We start from the raw sequence: 20,342 nt of genomic DNA, 5'->3' as shown, positions 1-20,342 counted from the left end.
TTATCTATCATATCTAAACAGGAAATTGCTAGGCAGGATAGACACCTATAAGTTGTCTTGACCCCTTCCAGTCTGGCTTCAGGCCCGGTTACAGCACAGAAACCGCTTTGGTCGCATTGACCGATGATCTCTGGAGAGCTAGGGATGGAGGACATGCTTCCATCCTAGTTCTCCTTGACCTCTCAGCGGCTTTCGATACTATCAACCATGGTATCCTTCTGCGACGACTGCGGGAGATAGGGGTGGGCGGCACTGTTTTGCAGTGGTTCTCCTCCTATCTCTTGGACAGGTCGCAGTCGGTGTTGGTGGGGGGGCAGAGATCGTCCCTGAGGCTCCTAACTTATGGGGTGCCGCAGGGGTCGGTCTTATCCCCACTACTATTTAACATATACATGAAACCGCTGGGTGAGATCATTCGGAGGCACGGGATAAAATACCATCAATATGCGGACGATACACAGTTGTATCTGTCCGCCCCGTGCCAACTCAATGAAGCGGTGGACGTGATGAACCGGGGTCTTGAGGCCGTTAAAGACTGGATGAGAGCAAACAAGCTGATACTCAACCCAGACAAGACCGAGTGGCTGTTGTGTTTTCCTCCCAAAAATTTGACCAACGTACCATCACTCAGGCTGGGGGGACAAAATTTATACCCCTCAGAAAGGGCCCGCAACTTGGGAGTCCTCCTGGACCCACAGCTGACTTTTGACCACCATCTTGCAGCTGTGACCAGGGGGGCATTTGCCCAGGTTCGCCTGGTGCGTCAGTTGCGGCCCTACCTGAATCGGGAGGCCCTCACAACAGTCACTCGAGCCCTTGTGATCTCCAGGCTGGAATACTGCAATGTGCTCTACATGGGGCTGCCCTTGAAGAGCACCCGGAGACTTCAGCTAGTCCAGAATGCGGCCGCGCGAGTGATCGTGGGCGCACCACGGTTCGCCCACATAACACCGATCCTCCGTGAGCTGCACTGGCTACCTGTCGATCTCCGGGTGCACTTCAAGGTCCTACTCACCACCTATAAAGCGCTCCATGGTAGTGGATCTGGCTATTTGAGAGACCGCCTTCTGCCAATTACCTCCCTGCGTCCCATCAGATCGCATAGAGTTGGCCTCCTCCGTATTCCATCCGCCAGTCAGTGCCGACTGGCGACTACTCGGAGGAGAGCCTTCTCTGTTGCGGCTCCGACGCTATGGAATAATCTCCCCGTGGAGATTCGTACCCTCACCACCGTCCAGGCCTTCCGCACAGCCCTCAAGATCTGGCTAGCCCATCAGGCCTGGGGATAAGTTTTACTTTCGCCCCTCCCGAATGTTGAGTGAATGCTGTGTTTTACTGTTTAATTTATTCTTGTTCACATTTCTTTTTGTATTTGTCCTACACTCCCCTTCCCCTTTTATTGTAAGCCGCCCTGAGTCCCCTCAGGGAAAAGGGCGGCCTATAAATGTACAATAAATACCAAAAAATACCAAAGTTATTCTAAGCTTTAAGTGAAAAAGTGAGATACAGTATAATTACCAATATAATAAAGAGTGATAAGGTTACTATGGAAAGTAGTAGTTTTCTTAAAATTTAATGGAACATAACATGTTTGGTGCAAAGATAAAAAAAGTGTATGAGGTGTCAATAATATGTATTCTGTTCTGTCAAGCACAATGGCCAAACTATTTTTATGTATTTAGTTTTATATTTTTATTCTATTTTCCTTATTGTTTATTTTACTTTCATTTGCATTATTTTACAGTAATCCTCTGTTATTTCATGTAGTAATAATTAGTCTGAATAAGAGTTTGTTTCTACTGCTTTTATTTATACATACCGGATAAATACAAAGAAGATAAAATGAAAAGGGTCTATCATTGGTACAGAATTTCTGCCTCATTATTTTTAAAAAAATATATATTCTGGTATACATATGAACAACTGGCCAACTGGCCAATATACACTATATTGCCAAAAATATTCGCTCACAACTGAGTCTGTATGTTATTGAACAAAAGATGTAAGAATGTCACTTTTAAATATACTGGAAAAGGCTGAATTTTCATTTCCTAGTTTCAGGGTCTTTTCCACACGGGTTATATAGAATTATATTTCAATATGAAACCACATAAAAAACATAATAAGGACTATTCAAGGGAATTCTAAAGTTAATTGGGAAATATTAAGACATGCTATTGGAACAGGGAGGTCAGAAGGTGGCACACATTTGCTTAATATTATCTATACATAATTGTGCTTGAAATTGCCTCATATAAGATCTGAGTAAACAGAAGACAACAATATTTCACATACCTGCAGCTGTAATAGCATACTGAGTGATACAACAAATCACAAACATTTTGGCATAGGATAATAAAACAAAATAAAATTGCTAACTGTATCCAAATAGCCCAGCACAGGTAATATAGCTTTTGGTTCTGATTCTCAATACAAACAAATTGCTTTAAGAATATGGTTTGATCTACTTGTCTTGCTTTGTTTTGCCATGTGTAAAAGAACACAGTTCTATATATCATTTGAATTGCCCCATATAACCTTAGTCAAAAAAACGGTTAACATTATAGTGATCCATCCTTTAGCATTCAATTTCACTATCCAGTGAAATGCTATGAAAATGTGACAGGGAGATCACTCATCCTTGGTAGAGCCAAATACTAACACTGACTCATTCGCAAGGTCAGTCCATACACACTATCAGAACAAATGCTGCTTTAGAAGGAGAACAGTGAAGCATATACAAAGAGAATAAAGATGACCAGAGCTTAATGAACCCCACAAAGAAAAAAGAAATGATTTTAAAATATCATAGCTGAAGCTTGCTTCATAAAGACAATATTCACTGAGTGTTAACTTACCATTTAGGCCGGCTTGTGGATTTTACCATTGGAGCCATGCCATCTCGATAGAGGCTCTTTGTTTTACTGAAGTTGACAATATTGAAAATTACCCTCTGAAAAACACAATACAAAAAGAGAATCTCAGCTATATTGTATAACACACACACACACACACACAGATTTCTACATGTTAAATTTTTATAACAGAATAGTACATAGCTTAAAACACAGGCAATAAGGCAACCATTTACAAAACTCTCCAGGTCTGTATATTTAACATTTCCAACATTCTTCTTACAGTATTTTTTGTATTTTATCTAAACTGTCTGCCCAAGGATTGAAAAATATTTTGTAGTTAACGTGAGCAATTACTTAGGGTGACAATGGTTCCATGTAGGAATCTTTCAAACTGCCTAAGATTGTTAGAAAATTCTGCTGTAGTCTGCATTTGACCAGTTACTGTTTGTATTCCACTAGTAACCATTCCAGTGGGACACAGAAAGGAGAAAAAATGAAGGAGAAGAGGACGGTGAGCAAAACTACAAACATAGAACATATATACTACTAAACCTCTTGTGCCTTTTTCACCAGAAACAAGTATATTAAGAAAACTCATGGGAGCAGTTTTGAATGTACCACATAATGAAACCACCGGGTGGATGGGCCCAGCCCTTTCTGTCTAATAAGGCCCCACAGACTACAACAAAAACAGCATAATGTTCTGATTCAAAACATGCATAATTATGCAATTACTGAATACATGAAATAAATTAGGAACTACCAACACATTGGAGCAAGTAATCGTTTGGAGAAATAGTTATTAATAAAAATGAGCAAATTCATATTTTCTAATAACAACTGCTAAATCAGAAATATAATCATGCACATTAACATAATGATAACAAATCTTAGTAACTGGGTGAGATAATGCAGACAGTTGAACGGGATATCTAAAAATTGGCTAACATGATATCTTGGTTCATCTGATGATTCTAGTGATTTCCAAACAGGATTTCCATTTATGAAATGGGTAATTGGTATTTAACCAATTATTTATGGTTTTCCCAGTTGCAATGTACGGCTGTGAAGTTTGGCTATAAGAAAGGCTGAGCGCCAAAGAACTATGGTGCTGGAGAAGACCCCTGGGTGTTTTGGACTACAAGGTGATCAAACCGGTCAGGTCCTAGAGGAGATCAACGCTGACTGCTCTTTAGAAGGCCGATCCTGAAGATGAAACTCAAATACTATGGCCACCTAATGAGAAGGAAGGACTCACTGGAGAAGAGCCTAATGCTGGGGAAAAATTGAGGGCAAAAGAAGAAGGGACGAAAGAAAATGAGGTGGCTGGATGGAGTCAACGAAGCAGTAGGCGTGAGCTTGAACTCAACTCCAGGGGATGGTAAGGGACAGGAAGGCCTGGAGGAACGTTGTCCATGGGGTCATGATGGGTCACGACCTCAGCAACTAACAACAAACCAATTATCTGAAGGAGAAAGGTATGTTATTTCTAATTAAGAATTTGTGTGTGAATTTTACCCTTTTTTCTGAACAAACTAGATTTCAGAGTAGCAGAATAATATTTTATATAATACTGTATAACATGTATATAATATTTTCATATTATATAATTATTATATATTTCTAGTGTTTCATATCACCCAAAATAGCAAGATAGCAATTATGATGTTTTTAATCAATACTAAAATTGAATTGATTTAAAGTGTAGAGAAGAATAATATAATAGCAGTAGACTTATATACGCTTCATAGGGCTTTCAGCCCTCTCTAAGCGGTTTACAGAGAGTCAGCATATGCCCCCAACAATCCGGGTCCTCAGAGCCATGGGGAGGAAGACTGCTATTTAATTTGGCTTATATTTGTAAATGCACCTTTAGTAACAGCAAAGGGGCTAGTTAAACTTCATGTACTTCCTGAATAAATTGGATAGGAGAACAGGATTTTTCACACTAGTGACTTTATACTTATACAATTATGCATGTTTTAGAAACAATTATGAGAAAGTTTCTATTCTGCTAAATGTAAAATGACTAAAAAGACAGCTGGTAGAGACTGAAAATAGTCCCATTTCAATCAAGTGTTCCTCCTCTTCTACTAATAATTAGGTAAATCCAATCAACTAGGTAAAGCAGAGTGTATGTATTTAAAACTGTTTAATACGACAATTTCATCACTTTCATAGTGCAGTTAGCAAAATGCTGCAGTCCCTTCGATAAGCTATGCTTTTATGAAATTATTTCATAAAAGTGATTAACTTTATCAAACTATGCCACAGGATTAATGGCGCATAGAAACCTGAGGCACTAAAATATTAAACTATGGAATATTCTCAGTGGAAGTTAAATCTGCTATGTAGCCTATCCAGTGAAGTGGTATAAAATTAACTCAATACATACCCAAACCTAAGCAGCCTGCTCACTTCATCTCTGAAAATGAAATAGTGCTGTACAATGTTGTGATATAGTAAGCAAACATTTGCTGAACAGGTAAAGAAGTTTGCTAGTATATATCTGTGTGCATATACATATGTAGCTGTGCTACTAATCTTTTTTTAAAGATTACTACTGGCTTTGTTGAAGTTGTTCTAGACAGAACTTTCTGCTTGGTCCTTGCCACTATGGGTGCTTCCCAAGTGCAAGAACAGCTGTCTTTTTTCCAGAGGTGGGTTGCTCCCAGTACGGATTGGTACAGGCATACCAGTAGCGGAAATCGGCAGTATCCTTCCGTACCGTTGGTTATGGCAGCCTGGCCATGCCCCCATACTGGTACAGTCCCCTGACCTGTCCCCGCTTGCTACACCTGCCCACCCAGTTGCAGCTCTCTCGCTGTCTCGCCCGGCCCATCCACACCATGCTTGCCTTGCCCACCCACTTCCTTTGCCTGCCCAGCTAGTGGGGCTGCAACTGGCAGGCTGCAGGGGCGGTGGTGGTGAGCAGTAAGGAAGCGAGCACCAGCCAGCATCCCTGCTTCCTTCCTCCATGAGCACAGCCAGGAAGAAATCAGGGGAGAGGGAGGAGAAGGCCATCCCTAACAGAAGCTGGGCTTTCTCCTCCCTCTTTCCCTCTGATTTCTCCTCACCTCACTGCAAGTAAGGCAGCTGTCAAAGAGAACAAATTGCGGAGGCTTCTTCCAATAGCCGAGGAAGGAAGAGGAGCAGAGGCCTCAGCTGTTGGAAGAAGCTCCCATGCTTCATTCTCTTTTGACAGCCGTCTTGCTTGCTGTGGGGTAGGGAGAAATCAGGGGGAAAGAGGGAAGAGAAAGCCGTCCCTAGCAGAAGCTCGGCTTTCTCCTCCCTCTTTCCCCCTGATTTCTCCCTGGCTGCGCTCACGGAGGAAGGATGGCAGGAATGCTGGCTGGCACTCACTTCCCTTACTGCTCATCACCACAGCTCCTGTGCCCCACCACTGCAGCCCGGCCTCACCTGCCCTGCTTAGCTGGTCTCAGTAACGGTTACCTCAACATCTATGACCTCACCTAATTAGTAGAGCCAGTCAGTACCAGGAATTATTGTGTTATGTGAAGCCTCTACCCTGGCTGGGATGGTCTTAGAGATTTACAAGAATAAGCCAATAAGATGCTGTTGCTATCTATGCTTTTGCTTTGCTTGTTGAAATTGTATAAAAGCCAAATAAACTCTGTGTAAGGCAGACAGACATTTTGGACACCACCTGCTTTGATGGATTTCTGAGACAAACAGGAAGGAAGGAAGGAAGGAAGGAAGGAAGGAAGGAAGGAAGGAAGGAAGGAAGGAAGGAAGGAAGGAAGGAAGGAAGGAAGGAAAGAAAAATAAGAAAGAAAGAAAAAGAACTTATGATCCCAATTGAGCCCAAAATTTTGGTTGCTAAGCAACAGCATTGTTAAGTGACTTTCACCACATTTTACAAGTTGGTCATGCCCACCCAGTCACATGACCACCAAGCCATGCCCACAAAATAGGCCAATTTTTTAAAAACATTTATTTATTTATTTTTGAACAAAGACAAACCAACATAAAAATAAACCATTTTCCATTACAAATTGTAGAAAGTGTGTCAGTTGGTTACAGTATTTCCATGCATCTCTTCCATAGTCATCACCTGCTTTTTATATCAAATCGCGTATTTTAAATTTACATATATTCATGTATATCACGATTATTATATCTCAACCTTAATTTGACTATAATTGTTTTTACATCCTTTTTTACATAATATTCAAAATCTAGAATAGGATTATATGATAACATTATATTAAATCATCCTAAAATCATCCAATCGCAATACATCTTTATAACATATTCTAGATAAAGCTTTTAAACCTCCTCTCATATACAATAATACAATAGCAGAGTTGGAAGGGACCTTGGAGGTCTTCTAGACCAACCCCCTGCCTAGGCAGGAAACCCTATACCGTTTCAGACAAATGGCTAAGCAATATCTTCTTAAAGTCTTCCAGTGTTGGGGCATTCACAACTTCTGGAGGCAAGTTGTTCCACTGACTAATTGTTCTAACTGTCAGGAAATTTCTCCTCAATTCTAAGTTGCTTCTCTCCTTGATTAGTTTCCACCCATTACTTCTTGTTCTACCCGCACGTGCCTTGGAAAATAGTTTGAGTCCCTCTTCTTTGTGGCAACCCCTGAGATATTGGAACACTGCTATCATGTCTCCCCTAGTCCTTCTTTCTATTAAACTAGACATACCCAGTTCCTGCAACCGTTCTTCATGTGTTTTAGTCTCCAGTTCCCTAATCAACTTTGTTGCTCTTCTCTGCACTCTTTCTAGAGTCTCCACATCTTTTCTACATTGTGGTGATCAAAACTGAATGCAGTATTCCAAGTGTGGCCTTACTAAAGCATTATAAAGTGGTATTAACACTTCACGTGATCTTGATTCTATCCCTCTGTTTATGCAGCCCAGAACTGTGTTGGCTTTTTTGGCAGCTGCTGCACACTGCTGGCTCATATTTAAATGGTTGTCCACTAGGACTCCAAGATCCCTTTCACAGTTACTACTGTTGAGCAAGGTACCACCTATACTGTACCTGTGCATTTCATTTTTGTTGCCTAAATGTAGAACCTTGTTCTTTTCACCATTGAATTTCATTTTATTCGATAGTGCCCAATGTTCAAGTTTGTCAAGATCCTTCTGTATCTTTAGCCTATCTTCTGGATTGTTGGCTATTTCTGCCAGTTTGGTGTCATCTGCAGATTTGATGACTTCCCCATTTATTCCCTCATCATTGATGAAGATGTTGAAGAGTACTGGGCCCAAAACAGAGCCTTGGGGTACTCCACTGCATACTTTCCTCCATGAAAATGCAGTTCCATTGAGGACTACACGTTGAGTGTGGTTGGTCAGTCAGTTACGAATCCATCTGATGGTGATGCTGTCTAACCCACATTCTTCTACTTTATCTAAGAATAGGTTATGGTCTACCTTATCAAATGCCTTACTGAAGTCCAAGTACACTATATCAAGGGCATTCCTCTGCTCCACTAATTTTGTCACTTTGTCAAAGAATGCAATAAGATTAGTCTGGCATGATCTGTTTTTGACAAACCCACATTGGCTTTTGGCTATTACTTTGTTTGCTTCTAGGTGTTTGCTAATTCGTTGCTTGATTATCTTTTACAGAATCTTTCCTGATATTGAGGTCAGGCTGATAGGTCTCTAGTTTCCTGGATCTGTTTTGTTCCCTTTTTTGAAGATAGGAACCACATCAGCTCTTTTCCAGTCCTCTGGTAGTTCCCCGGTACTCCAGGATCTCTGAAAGATATAGTTCAGTAGTTCTGAGATCTCGTCTGCCAGTTCCTTCAGAACCTGGGGTGTAATCCATCCGGTCCTGGTGATTTGAACCCGTCTAGGTTAGACAGGTGCTTACTTACCATTTTCTTCCCTGTTTCAACTTGTGTTCCTACTCTGATTTTTGTGGTGCTGTTTTTGATAGATTGGACTGTTTTATCCCTTTGTGGAAAGACAGATGCAAAACATGAGTTAAATAGTTCTGCTTTCTCCCTGTTGATTGTCACCTTCTTGCAACTTTCTCCCAGCAATGGACCAATTGTTTCCTTAATTTTTTTCTTGTTTTTAACATGTTGGAAGAAGCTTTTTTTTGTTATTTTTTTACTTTTGTGGCAAGCCTTTCTTCATTGTGAGCGTTAACTTTCCTCACTTCATCTTTACATGCTCGGGCTATTTGCTGATATTCTGCCTTAGTTATGTCTCCCCTTTCCACTTTTTATACTTATCTTTTTTGTCTTTCAATTTGTCAGAGAGTTCTTTATGCAGTCATGCTGGTTTCTTTTGGGAGCTGTTATTTTTCTTCTTCACTGGTATTGTGCTAGACTGGGCTTTTATAATCTCATTTTTCAAAATTTCCCAAGCTTCTTGAGTTGTTTTCCCCTTGAGGATTCTCATCCATGGAATTTTTCCCAAGCTCTCTCAAAGTTTATTGAAATTAGCTCTCTTAAAGTCCAAGACTCTAGTTTCACTTTGTTCTACTACTTGTGTTTGCATAATGTTGAATTCCAATATTGCATGGTCATTTGCCCCCAGGGTTCCTGTGGCTTCAACACCTTCTATCATTTCCTCTCTGTTAGTGAGAATTAATTCCAATATGGCTGATCTCCTTGTTCTCTTCTCTACTTTTTGGGAAACAAAGTTGTCTGCCAGGTTTGTTAGGAACCTGTTGGATCTTCCACTTGGTGCAGAGTTTGTTTCCCAGTTGATGTCAGGGTAGTTAAAATCTCCCACTACTATTGTGATGTGCTTCCTACATACCTTAGTTAGCTGACTAGCAAAAAGTTCATCTACTTCCTCTGCTTGGTTGGGTGGCCTGTAGTATAGACCTATGGCAATGTCATTCCCCCCCCCCTCAACCTTTAATATTGACCCAAATGTATTCAAGTTAGTTCTCATCATTGTTGTGCTCTATTTCTGTAGAGAGGTAATTATTTCTTAGATATAGTGCAACTCCACCTCCTCTTTTATTTGGTCTATTTCTTTTAAATAATTTAAATCCTTCCAGCTGTATGTTCCATTTGTTGGTTTCATCCCAAAAAGTTTCTGTAATGGCAACAATATTGTATCTGCCCTCTTTTACTTGAATTTCTAATTCACCCTGTTTATTCCTCATACTCTGTGCATTGGTGTATAGGCATTTGAGTCCATTTTGGTTGACCTCTTTTTCTCTCTGCTTCCCCCCTTCCAGTCAGCAGCTCCAATCACCAGCCACAGGAAAGTTCAAATGAAATGGAGTTAAAGGGCCACATGTGTTGTTTATATAAAATTTCATATTATCAAACTAATATATCATTATTTAACTATAGCTATTGTTACTTCATTTTATACATACTACTAGTAAACTAAATTTCACTTAGTTTTTATTATACATTTTCATTGCATCAACCTGTATCTTTCCAGTAATAGTGCAGTCTTATATCTCTTGCCATTTGAAGCATTAATATTCTAGTTACTTTCTTAATAAATTTTGTATGAACTTCTCTTCGCAACATGTTGTTCCTTTCGTATCTCATAAAAGCTCGAAACCCAGCATCTTCTCTTTCCATCAGCTTATCTTTGGTTATCACTGGTACTTCTGTCAAGATTTCTCTCCTTATATCTGTCAATTTTTCTCTCTTTTTTTCTTCTGTGCTTTGAAGTCGGGGGTAGAGTTCCAATCCATCTATCTCCCCTTTCCATATTCCGCTCTTGCCATTACCAACCACGCTCACTTTGTTAAAATAGGCCAAATTTGAAACCCACCCTGCTTTATCCACCAGTCCACTGCTGATGCACCACAAGCTAGTGTTTTCAAACTTTCTTTCAAAACTGGTGTTCTCCAAACCAAGCTGTTTGAGGCTCATCAACTGCCAGGGCGGCACCAGATCCAGGAGGCTAATGGCGGAAGTGGAGACCTTGGGCTGCTGGGCAGAACGCCATCTGGAGTCCCTCTGTTTCGACCACATCTCCGGAGTCAACAACACCCAAGTGGACTGACTGAGCAGGACCATCATAGATTCCATGGAATGGCGGCTGGATCCTGCTCTGTTCAACCAGCTGTCTCACAGATTTGGCCTTCCATTGGTTGACCTCTTTGCCATCAGCTCCCTCTTGAGAGGGCAAGAGGGGGAAGGACACATGATGAAGTTCCTGGGAGGAGGGGACAGGAACTCCAGGAAAAGGCCTTCCCTGACAATCTGGAGGACCCAAGCGTCCCCCGCGGTGGGCGATGAGTTTGGGAGTCACTTGGACTTGCGGAAGGGCCTGTTAGAGGCTCCACCGTGGTTGAATTTGCGAAACCCGAATTGTTGCCTACCCCTGTCCCGAAAGGAAGACCTGTCCTGTGCCCTATCCCCCTATTGGTCCTGAAGGCCTGCTGCGGGGGGGTTGAAGGAGGAGGATGTGGAAGGCTTGGAGGGATGAAAGGACGGCCTCCTCGGGTACAGAGCAGACTTACGGTCCTGCTTCTTAGATGTCGACGGCAGAACCTTCCTCTTATCCTTCGATTCAATGAGGAAGGGGTCCAGAATCTCCCCAAACAACTTTGATCCCTTAAAGGGGGCAGAGGCCAACTTCCATTTATGCGTCTAGTCTGCCTGCCAGTGGCGAAGCCAAATCAAGCCAAATCAAGCAGCGGGATGTAACATTGGACGCCAGGGCCCTGGATGCGAATTTAGTGGCGTTAAGGGCGGTGTCCGCCGTGTACTGGGAAGCTGCAATAATCTTGGACACGTCCTGTTGGAGGCATACATCCTCCGCAGGGAGCTTATTCAAGATCTTGCGCAGCCAAATGACGATGACCCTGCTAAAAAAGGAAGCGGAGGAAGACGCCTTAATGGCCCAAGCCATCGCAAGGTGAATCTTGTGGCAGGCCTTCTCTGCCTTCTTATCCTCTGCCTTGAGGCCTTCTAACAGGTCCATGGGAAGGGAGGAGTTAGACGTAAGAGCCATAATAGGGGGATCCACGGTCGGGAGGACCAGGATGTCCTCTAGGGCGGGCTCCATCGTGTACAATTTCTTGTCCGCTCCACTGGGAGAGGACAGAGTGGCAGGTTGGGTCCACTAGTGTTGTATAAGGTCGAGGAACAAACCAGGTACCAGCACCAGCTCCTGTTGAGGAGTTGGGACATTGAACATGGCCGCATTTGGATTTACTGGGATGGAATCAGATGGAAGCTGAGCGGGCTTGGGTTTAATTCCAACCCTGGTAGCAGCCTTGACCTTATGGAGGATAGACTTGAAAAGGCTGGGCTTGAAGAGACACGAGAAAGCAGGAGCGTCGTGAGGGAGATCCTCATCCTCCGAAAGCCCCTGCCCCTCCTGGTCAGGATCCTCCAGGGCGGAGGCCTCACTAACCACAGAAGACTCTAGGCAGGGGTGACGAACCCGTTTAGCCAAGGGAGGCCTGCTCCGGCCAGGTTGAGATGTGCCGGGAGCAACGGGGGGGGGGGGGTTGATCACGATTCTGCATGCCATCTGCAATGCCCTTTCCAAGGCATGGGCAACCACGGCTTGCATGTGGGCAGACAACTTGGGCTCATGGTCCGATTTTGGATCCTGGACAACGGACTCCTCCAGTTGAGTGAGGGGTCCTTAGTTAACTTGCCTCTGGTGAGGTCCTCAGGGATGGGGCCCTGGTCATAAGACCAAGAGGGGGCCGGAGAAGGTGGTTCAATCAAAGACCGGTCAGGTCTTGGGACTTTACCTCCTCAGCCATCAAGGCCATGGGATCTCCCCTAGGGAGGGGAAGAACAAAGGAATCCCCAGTAGGAGAAGCCTGGGGAATATCCTTTGCTGCCTGGCGCCGGGCCTTTTCGAATTGCTTGTCAAGGGTCCGTTTCAGCATCCTTCGCCTCAGCCGCTGGAGGGGCCCTAGGGGGATGACCTGGGTGGCCACCCTGCCTCTACCAGCCCCACTGCCCTTAGAAGGAGGAGAAACCTTGTTATGGGCCTGAGAGGGGCCTGGTCTACTATCTGATAAACCTGATGGACTGGGCAGTTCCATGGTCAATGACCACACAGGCTGCTCTGTCAAGCGCAGACCGATAGCAGGAGGAGCTGAGGTTCTGACTGGCTACACTGCAACACAAAGAGAAAAAGCCATTAAATTGAGGTGAAAGCCATGCAAAATAAATATGCAATTTAATCCATCCAATAAGAAACGACTAAAGAGCAGTGCCAATGGTGCTTATGTGGAGATTAAGTCTTGCAGCATTAGGCTGACAGGCAAGTCAGGAGATCAGGGAGGCCCCGGGCTACTAGCAATAAAAAAGGGCAAGGCCTGGGAACTCTCCCTGTGCCGGTGCAATGGCCATAAGTTGGCCCAGGCCCCAGTGCCGCCTCATGCTCGGTGAAGGTGGCAGGGGGACAGTAGGAGACCCTGGGACTGGCCCCCTGCCACCCAGCAGCCTGCTGAGCCAGTGTGGCTGAGCGGCAGGCTGTTAGGCCGAAAAAGGGCACGAAACCCTTCCAAAATGGCCACCGTGCATCGAAGCGGATGAAAGAGGCAAACGCGGCGACCGCCCTACAAGTCGGTGGTCGCACGCTCCTCCGCAGCAGTTCTGAGCATGGATATGGCCAAAAAACGAAAAAACTGTGAGGAAAACAAGAAAGGAGAACTCGTAGGGCCCACTATCTTCAAAGGAAGCTCTGCCACTTTTTCCCCCAACAGCATGCTTACCTCCTGGCCTCCTGGAGGCTTGTAGCAGCAGTAAAGAACACAGAATTTTAAAGTACAAGGTAGAAGGAGAAAGGGGAAAAAACTCTGAGGAAAGAATCAAGAGAAAGGAGAGTCCAAGCCAAAAGGAGATTCAGTTCAGCTGGAGCTCACACAAGTACTTCCGAATGGGCAAACTGAGGAAAAATTTCTGGGGAGCGATCACGCCAGGAGGCGTGGTCAGGGAAAAGTTTCCTCAGTTTCCAGGGCAACCAGACTGAATTAACCATTGCTTGGACTCTCCAAGCGGTGCACAGGAGAAATACAGTAGGTAGGTAGGGAGAGAGAGAGAGTAGGTAGGTATGTAAATGTTTCCAGGTGTATTTATCCATGTGCTGGAGAAGGAAATCGCAGACAACCTGCAGCACCTAAGTCGTAGTTTCTGCTGGCACAGCACTTGATCAATGTAATTCTCATCAATCATTCTAACTAAACAGCTTTCTGAAAGGGGAAAAAAAGTTTTTGCACTCTGCAAACCTCCCAAAAAAGGCCAATTTTTTTCAAAAATGGGCCTGTTTTCTTTCAAATAAAAGGCATGAAAAGCCTTGAGGGGGCTTTCAGAGTACTCCGGGGGGGTGTAAAAAAGAGCCAAAAATGGCCCATTTGGTCAAAAAAATGCATGCATAGCCTTATGGAGGCTTACAGAGTGCTGCTCGGGGTTGGAGGGCAAAATATGGCTCGTTTTTTGCTCATTTCTGCCCTCCGCAGCCTCCAGGAGCTCTCTGAAAGCCTCCATAAGGGCATGCACGGCCATTTTAATGAAGGGGCAGGGCTTTGGGAGGCAAAAAATTGCTGTATTCAATGTATAAGATGCACCCAGATTTTCAGCCTCTTTTTTAAGGAAAAAAGGTGCGTCATACTCTGAAAAATATGGTAATAAAGCAATAGAAAAGTAAAATGCACAGATTTCTCTATTACCTTAACTGGGGGTTCCCAACCCCTGGTCTGTGGACCAGCACCAGGCCGTGGCTTGCCAGAAACCTGGCCACCCAAATAAGCAAAGTCCTATCCATGGGATGCAGGCAGTGCACATAACCAAACTGCCTCTGGTCTGTGGAAAAACCTCTCTCTCTGGAACTGGCCCTGGTGTCCAATTGGGTGCCACTGATGTAAACTTCCTATTTAATCTGCTTTGAGAGAACAATTCTATAAATTTACTTCTAAATCAATGTGGGATTACATTATAAGAGGAAATGAAATAGTATCAAAGATGCTAAAAGAATAAGATGAAGAACAATGGCTATTTTAAACCATTACCTTTTCAATTTCTATAAATCAATTCACAAATCTACCAGATTTCCTGGAAGACATAGAAAACAGTCAAATGAAAAGTAATATGTCTCTTATACGGTGGCTTTTTTATGGCCCAAAATAGTTATTTTGGCTAAGATGACCAGATTTTCAGATTGGTAAAGAGGGACACCATTGATTGGGGGGGGGGGCTTGATTAAAAATTTTATATGTTGTCAAAAGGTCACACAAGGCAGATTATATGACCCCAAGACACTGAAACCATCATAAATACGAATCTGTTGCCAAACATCAACATTTTGATCACGTGACCATGAGGATGCTGCAATGGTCACTAAATGTGAAAAATGGTCGCTAAGTGTGAAAAATGGTCGCTAAGTGTGAAATATGGTCATCAGTCACTTTTTTCAATGCCATTGTAACTTTGGTCACTAAATGAACTGTTTGAAAGCTAAAGCTAGCTTGCATTATAATGCCTTATGCTAGCTTACATTTTCAAGAGAGCGAAGCTAAACTCCTTATTAGAATGGAAATAGAAATGAATAGAGTAGAGAGTAGAGTAGAGTAGAGTAGAGTAGAGTAGAGTAGAGTAGAGTAGAATAGTTTATTAGCCAAGTGTGATTGGACACACAAGGAATTTGTCTTTGGTGAATATGCTCTCAGTGTACATACATAAAGAAAAATAAAATAGAATACATTCATCAAGAATCAGAAGCTACAACACTTAGTGATAGTCTCTCTCTCTCTCTCTCTCTCTCTCTCTCTCTCTCACACACACACACACACACACACACACACACTCCTCCTCTGGATTCACTGGGCCATTTATAAATTCCCCCTCCTGTGCACACACTCCTTTAGCTTCTTTCTCCCCTCTTTCTGGATTCACTCTGAAGTTTTTAAAATTACCTCTTCTGTATAGAGACCAGGTTATCAGCCATGTGAGACATACGCTGTGTTTCTATGGCACAGTAATCCCCTCTCCAAACAACACACAATGCCAATTTAGAAGCCCCGAGCAGCCGAAGCAAAGCAGCAGTCTGGAGGGAGGGGGAGGGGCTGAGCTTGGCAGCCGCTAGCTCTGAGAGAGAGAGAAAGAGAGTGGGGAGGGGCTGCTCAAAGCTACAGAAGAAGAAAAAATCCATGAGGGAAGCCCGTGGTCTCCACATGGATTAAAGTGTTCTCCTTCCTCAGCCATTGGCAACAGCTCCCAAGGACACGCGGGCGGGAATGCACTCAGCTCGAAGAATATATGCTCCCAGTTGCTAGGAGAGCCTCAAGGCAGCTGGAGGCTTTTTCGTAACTTAAAAAAATCGGGACTTTTTCAAAAAAAAAAAACGGGATGCTGGACAAATTGTTCAAAAGAGGGACTGTCCCGCTGAAATCGGGACGTCTGGTCACCTTAATTTTGGCATCAGTGTAAGAATCACTATCATGCATGGTGAACATGTGAAAAAGCAAACAAAAGGTATAAATACAACATATTTTAAACATTAATATCTATATGAAACCAGGACTTTTTGTATTAGGCCTTAGGGACACCAAATTAGAAAGGTGCCACAGAAGACTGGTTTCCTATATAGTAGTGATGCTATAATATGTAGAAAGATGGAAAACCTCAAAAGTAGGCACAATAGAGAAGTGAACTTTGAAGATGACATAATTTGCAGAAATAGCAAAATGTATTTGTTTGACAAAACAGTAAGTATTTTTGCTTGGAAAACCTTTATGGACTTTTTGTTCAAAATGGTCAAAAAAATGAAGAGGCGATTTCTGGAGTTGCTGATTAAAAGGGTTGATTAGGGAAGAAGATAAATATATATTATAATTCTAAAGGAGAAGAAATGCTAAAAGCTTGTGTGTAACAGATGTAAAGAAGATTGAAAGACAGGCGGGGCTTAGCAGTGAGAATACGGAGTTTCAGGCTATTCCTGAAATTCCTCTATTCCGAAGGATTTTTGGACGGGTTTTTTGGACCCTAGCTGTCCCGGAAACGACAGTGAAAGGTGAGGGGAGACCCAGGACCTCAGAGACATTCGCAAAGTCTCTGGGGGGGGGGTATTAACCCCTCGTGCCAATTCCTTTCTGCGTGCTAACTGAAACTGCAGGTTGCCCCTAAGAATGGCAGAAGTGATGTCATCTGGTAAGCTGACTTTATTATTCAAGAGAGACTGTCCGCACTAAAAGCTTAAGCTAATTGAAACCAAAGAATAGAAGAATCTAGCGGCAAATTGGTCTTTTTTTAATGGATTTATGGCTGGTGGCTACTTTATTTCTTAAACGCTTCAAGGAACTATTCGACATCCCCCCCCCCTGATTCTTTCCAAGTGGATCGTAAAGTTAATTTTCTGCTAATTAGTCCTTCATGATCTGACATTTTTATTACTTGGCTGTGTTTACGATCAGATAAGATTGCACAGTTTCCAGCGCGTTTTTACTCGCAATTTCTAACTACGACACATCATGGCGTCTGAAAATACTTCTAAGGTCTCACTCCAGATTCTTTTTTCCGCATGTCGAGAGCTTTATGACTCTTTTCAGAGATTGGAAAAAAAATTGGATCATCTGATTTTAAAATATGAAGGAAAAACTGAGATCGTTGAATGTTTGAATGTTCTTGAAATACAAATGGAAAATGTGAGAAATGGCGTCTGGTCTATCTCAGAGGAAGAAAGGAGGGGGGAGCTATAAAGAAGATTCATTTAAAGAGACAGAGTGCAGGAGAAATGAAAACTCCACCCTTGAGAATTAAAGTCAATTTGAAAAGTTTTACAAGCCCCGGACAACATTATTATTTCATCACTGACATTCAGAGCCAAAAGGTGCGAAGATATCTTTGTTTGGACTTGCTTATAAAAACATTTGGTACATTTATCCCACGAATGGCAATTGGTTTGAGAAGATTTTGCTATTGGAGGGACAAGGCTGACAGATGGAAGAATACAACTTAAAATTAGCTAAATCTGATTACTTTAATTTGTAATAGATATAGCTGAATAATAATTGATATTGATAGTAATGTATATAATGTGGAATTGGCTGATAGATTGAAGAATACAATTGAAAACTAGCTAAACCTAATTGCTCTTTTTTGTAACAGATATAGCTGAATAATAATTGATATTGATAGTAATGTATATAATGTGGAGTTGATATGATAAATAACAATTGGATATGAGAAAACATTTTTGGATTATACATAAAGAGTATTAATTACAATAATTATCGCTATTTAAAAAACTAAATAAAATACATACAATCAAATGTTAATCAATACTGGGAAAATGTTATGATATATGATATAATTAAATATTATGGATGTTCAGCTAAAATAGGATATGAGGATTTGATGTTAATAGAGGATTTTACAAGTAAGTAAATGAAATGTCAGCATGTGTTATGGATTAATTCTTTGGCATAGTTAAGGATGAAGGATGTTTAAATAACTATAGGTAATTAAAACTGGAGGTATAATGATGCGCTTCAAGGTGCTACTTATCACTCATAAAGCCCTTCATGGTAGTGGGTCTGCGTACTTGAGAGACCGCCTCCTGCCAATTACCTCCCTGCGACCAATAAGATCACATAGATTAGGCCTCCTCCGAGTTCCATCTGCCAGTCAGTGCCGACTGGCAACTACACGGAGGAGAGCCTTTTCAGTAGTAGCTCCGACCCTTTGGAACGATCTCCCCGTGGAGATTCGTACCCTCACCACCGTCCAGACCTTCCGCACAGCCCTTAAAACCTGGCTAGCCCATCAGGCCTGGGGACAAAGATAACTGTCCCCACCCGAATGATGAATGAATGTTGCTTACTATTTTACTTCTATGTATTGTTGTGTCTATTGTCTGTATACCCCCCCCCCTTATTTTATGTAAGCCGCCCTGAGTCCCCTCAGGGAAAAGGGCGGCCTATAAGCATTAATAAATACCAAATACCAAATACCAATGTTAATATGGTAAACATTTGAGTTAAGATATTTGAATTAATATGGGTTAATGGAAGAGAAGCACCAAAGCATATTGTAACCAGTTGATATACTTCTTCTTTTTTATAATAGATACCTGTGTTTTGTTTTTTTTCCTGCCTTGTCCTTTGTCGTTTTTGTCTTTTTTTGTTTTATTTTATTTTATTTTATTTTGCCTTTTCTTTTTGATTTTTTTCTTTTCCCACTGGTGTGGGCATGTATTGTTCAAGATTATTACTTTTATTAATATTTTTAAATAATAATTACAGTCAAATGAAAATGGATATATAATAATGCTTGAGTTAATATGAGTTATGTTTGTTGACCGTGGAGGAGATGTACCAAAGCTTATCTGTAATCGATTGATACATTTTCTACGGATGTAAAGAAAGATGCTGTACTTGTTTCAAATTAAAATTAAAAAAACATTTATTAAAAAAAAAGAAGATTGAAAGACATTTCCTTAGATTTCTTTTCCTTTTCCATTTAATTTCTTCTCTATCTTGTTTTTAGCATTTTTCTTTTATCTTTTTATACTTTCCTTTTATATTTTTCCTTCTTTATTTTTGAATTATGTAAAATCTATCATTAAAATGTGTTAATATAAATTTTATAACACAGAATTAATAGGTCACATTATTGATGTTTTCAAATATCAGAAGGTATGTGCAAGATACATTCTCTACATGCTGATAAAAGAGAGGAAAGCTTCAAGGGTTTAAATTTGCTAGCAACTCTCATCAGACTATAAGGAGGAAGCTAAGGAATTTCTTTATGACCAAGAAACAAAGCATTCATCCATGACATATCATCACAAAGCTTCACCTGCAAGAGGGGGGGGGATCAAACCCAGGATTTGACAGGAAAATGCATGTCTACAGTTTTTTGTGACACTGATGTTGTTATTGATATGGATTTCCTTTATATAATACTGTTGTCAACTTAGAATGCTACACTGCAACATTCAAAGCTTTCAAACAGTGATTAAGCAGAATTCATAAGCATGAGAAGGAAATGTGGCAAAATGCAGCCTCAGACCTCAAGCACCTCAAGAAGCAATGGCAAAGTTGGATCTCATGGCTGTGCCCCGAGTGGCTATTGATGTTGCCTCCCAAGGATGGTCCAGACATTCCACCTCTTAGCCTAGGGGGTGAAATTATACACCCCTCAGAGAGGGTCCGCAATTTGGGTGTCCTCCTGGATCCACAGCTGATGTTAGAACACCATTTGTTGGCTGTGACCAGGGGGGCCTTTGCCCAGGTTCGCCTGGTGCACCAGTTGCGGCCCTATCTGGACCGGGAAGCACTTCAAATGGTCACTCACGCCCTCGTCACCTCAAGATTGGATTACTGTAACGCACTCTACATGGGGCTGCCCTGAAGAGTGTTCGAAGGTCCAGAATGCAGCCGCGCGAGCGATAATGGGTGTACCTAGATACACCCATGTTACACCTATCCGCCGCGAGCTGTACTGGCTCCCCATTGGTCTCCAGACCCGCTTCAAGGTGCTAGTCATTACTTTTAAAGCCCTACATGGTATTGGACCTGGCTACCTGAGAGACCGCCTCCTGC

General features: G+C 42.1%; 1 protein-coding gene across 1 annotated transcript in view; it reads right to left on the bottom strand.

Moving 5' to 3' along the window:
* AGBL4 (ATP/GTP binding protein like 4) overlaps positions 1–20,342 on the bottom strand; it is a 1,221,291-nt gene that overhangs the window by 992,358 nt on the left and 208,591 nt on the right. Inside the window, exon 4 of the mRNA XM_032217563.1 lies at positions 2,859–2,953. Within this exon, the coding sequence (XP_032073454.1) occupies positions 2,859–2,953 (95 nt within the window). The remainder of the gene's footprint in view (positions 1–2,858; positions 2,954–20,342) is intronic.

Source organism: Thamnophis elegans, chromosome 5, assembly GCF_009769535.1.
Source record: "Thamnophis elegans isolate rThaEle1 chromosome 5, rThaEle1.pri, whole genome shotgun sequence".
In the NCBI taxonomy this organism is placed as follows: Eukaryota; Metazoa; Chordata; class Lepidosauria; order Squamata; family Colubridae; genus Thamnophis; species Thamnophis elegans.
This window is presented reverse-complemented; position numbering and strand designations above follow the sequence as displayed.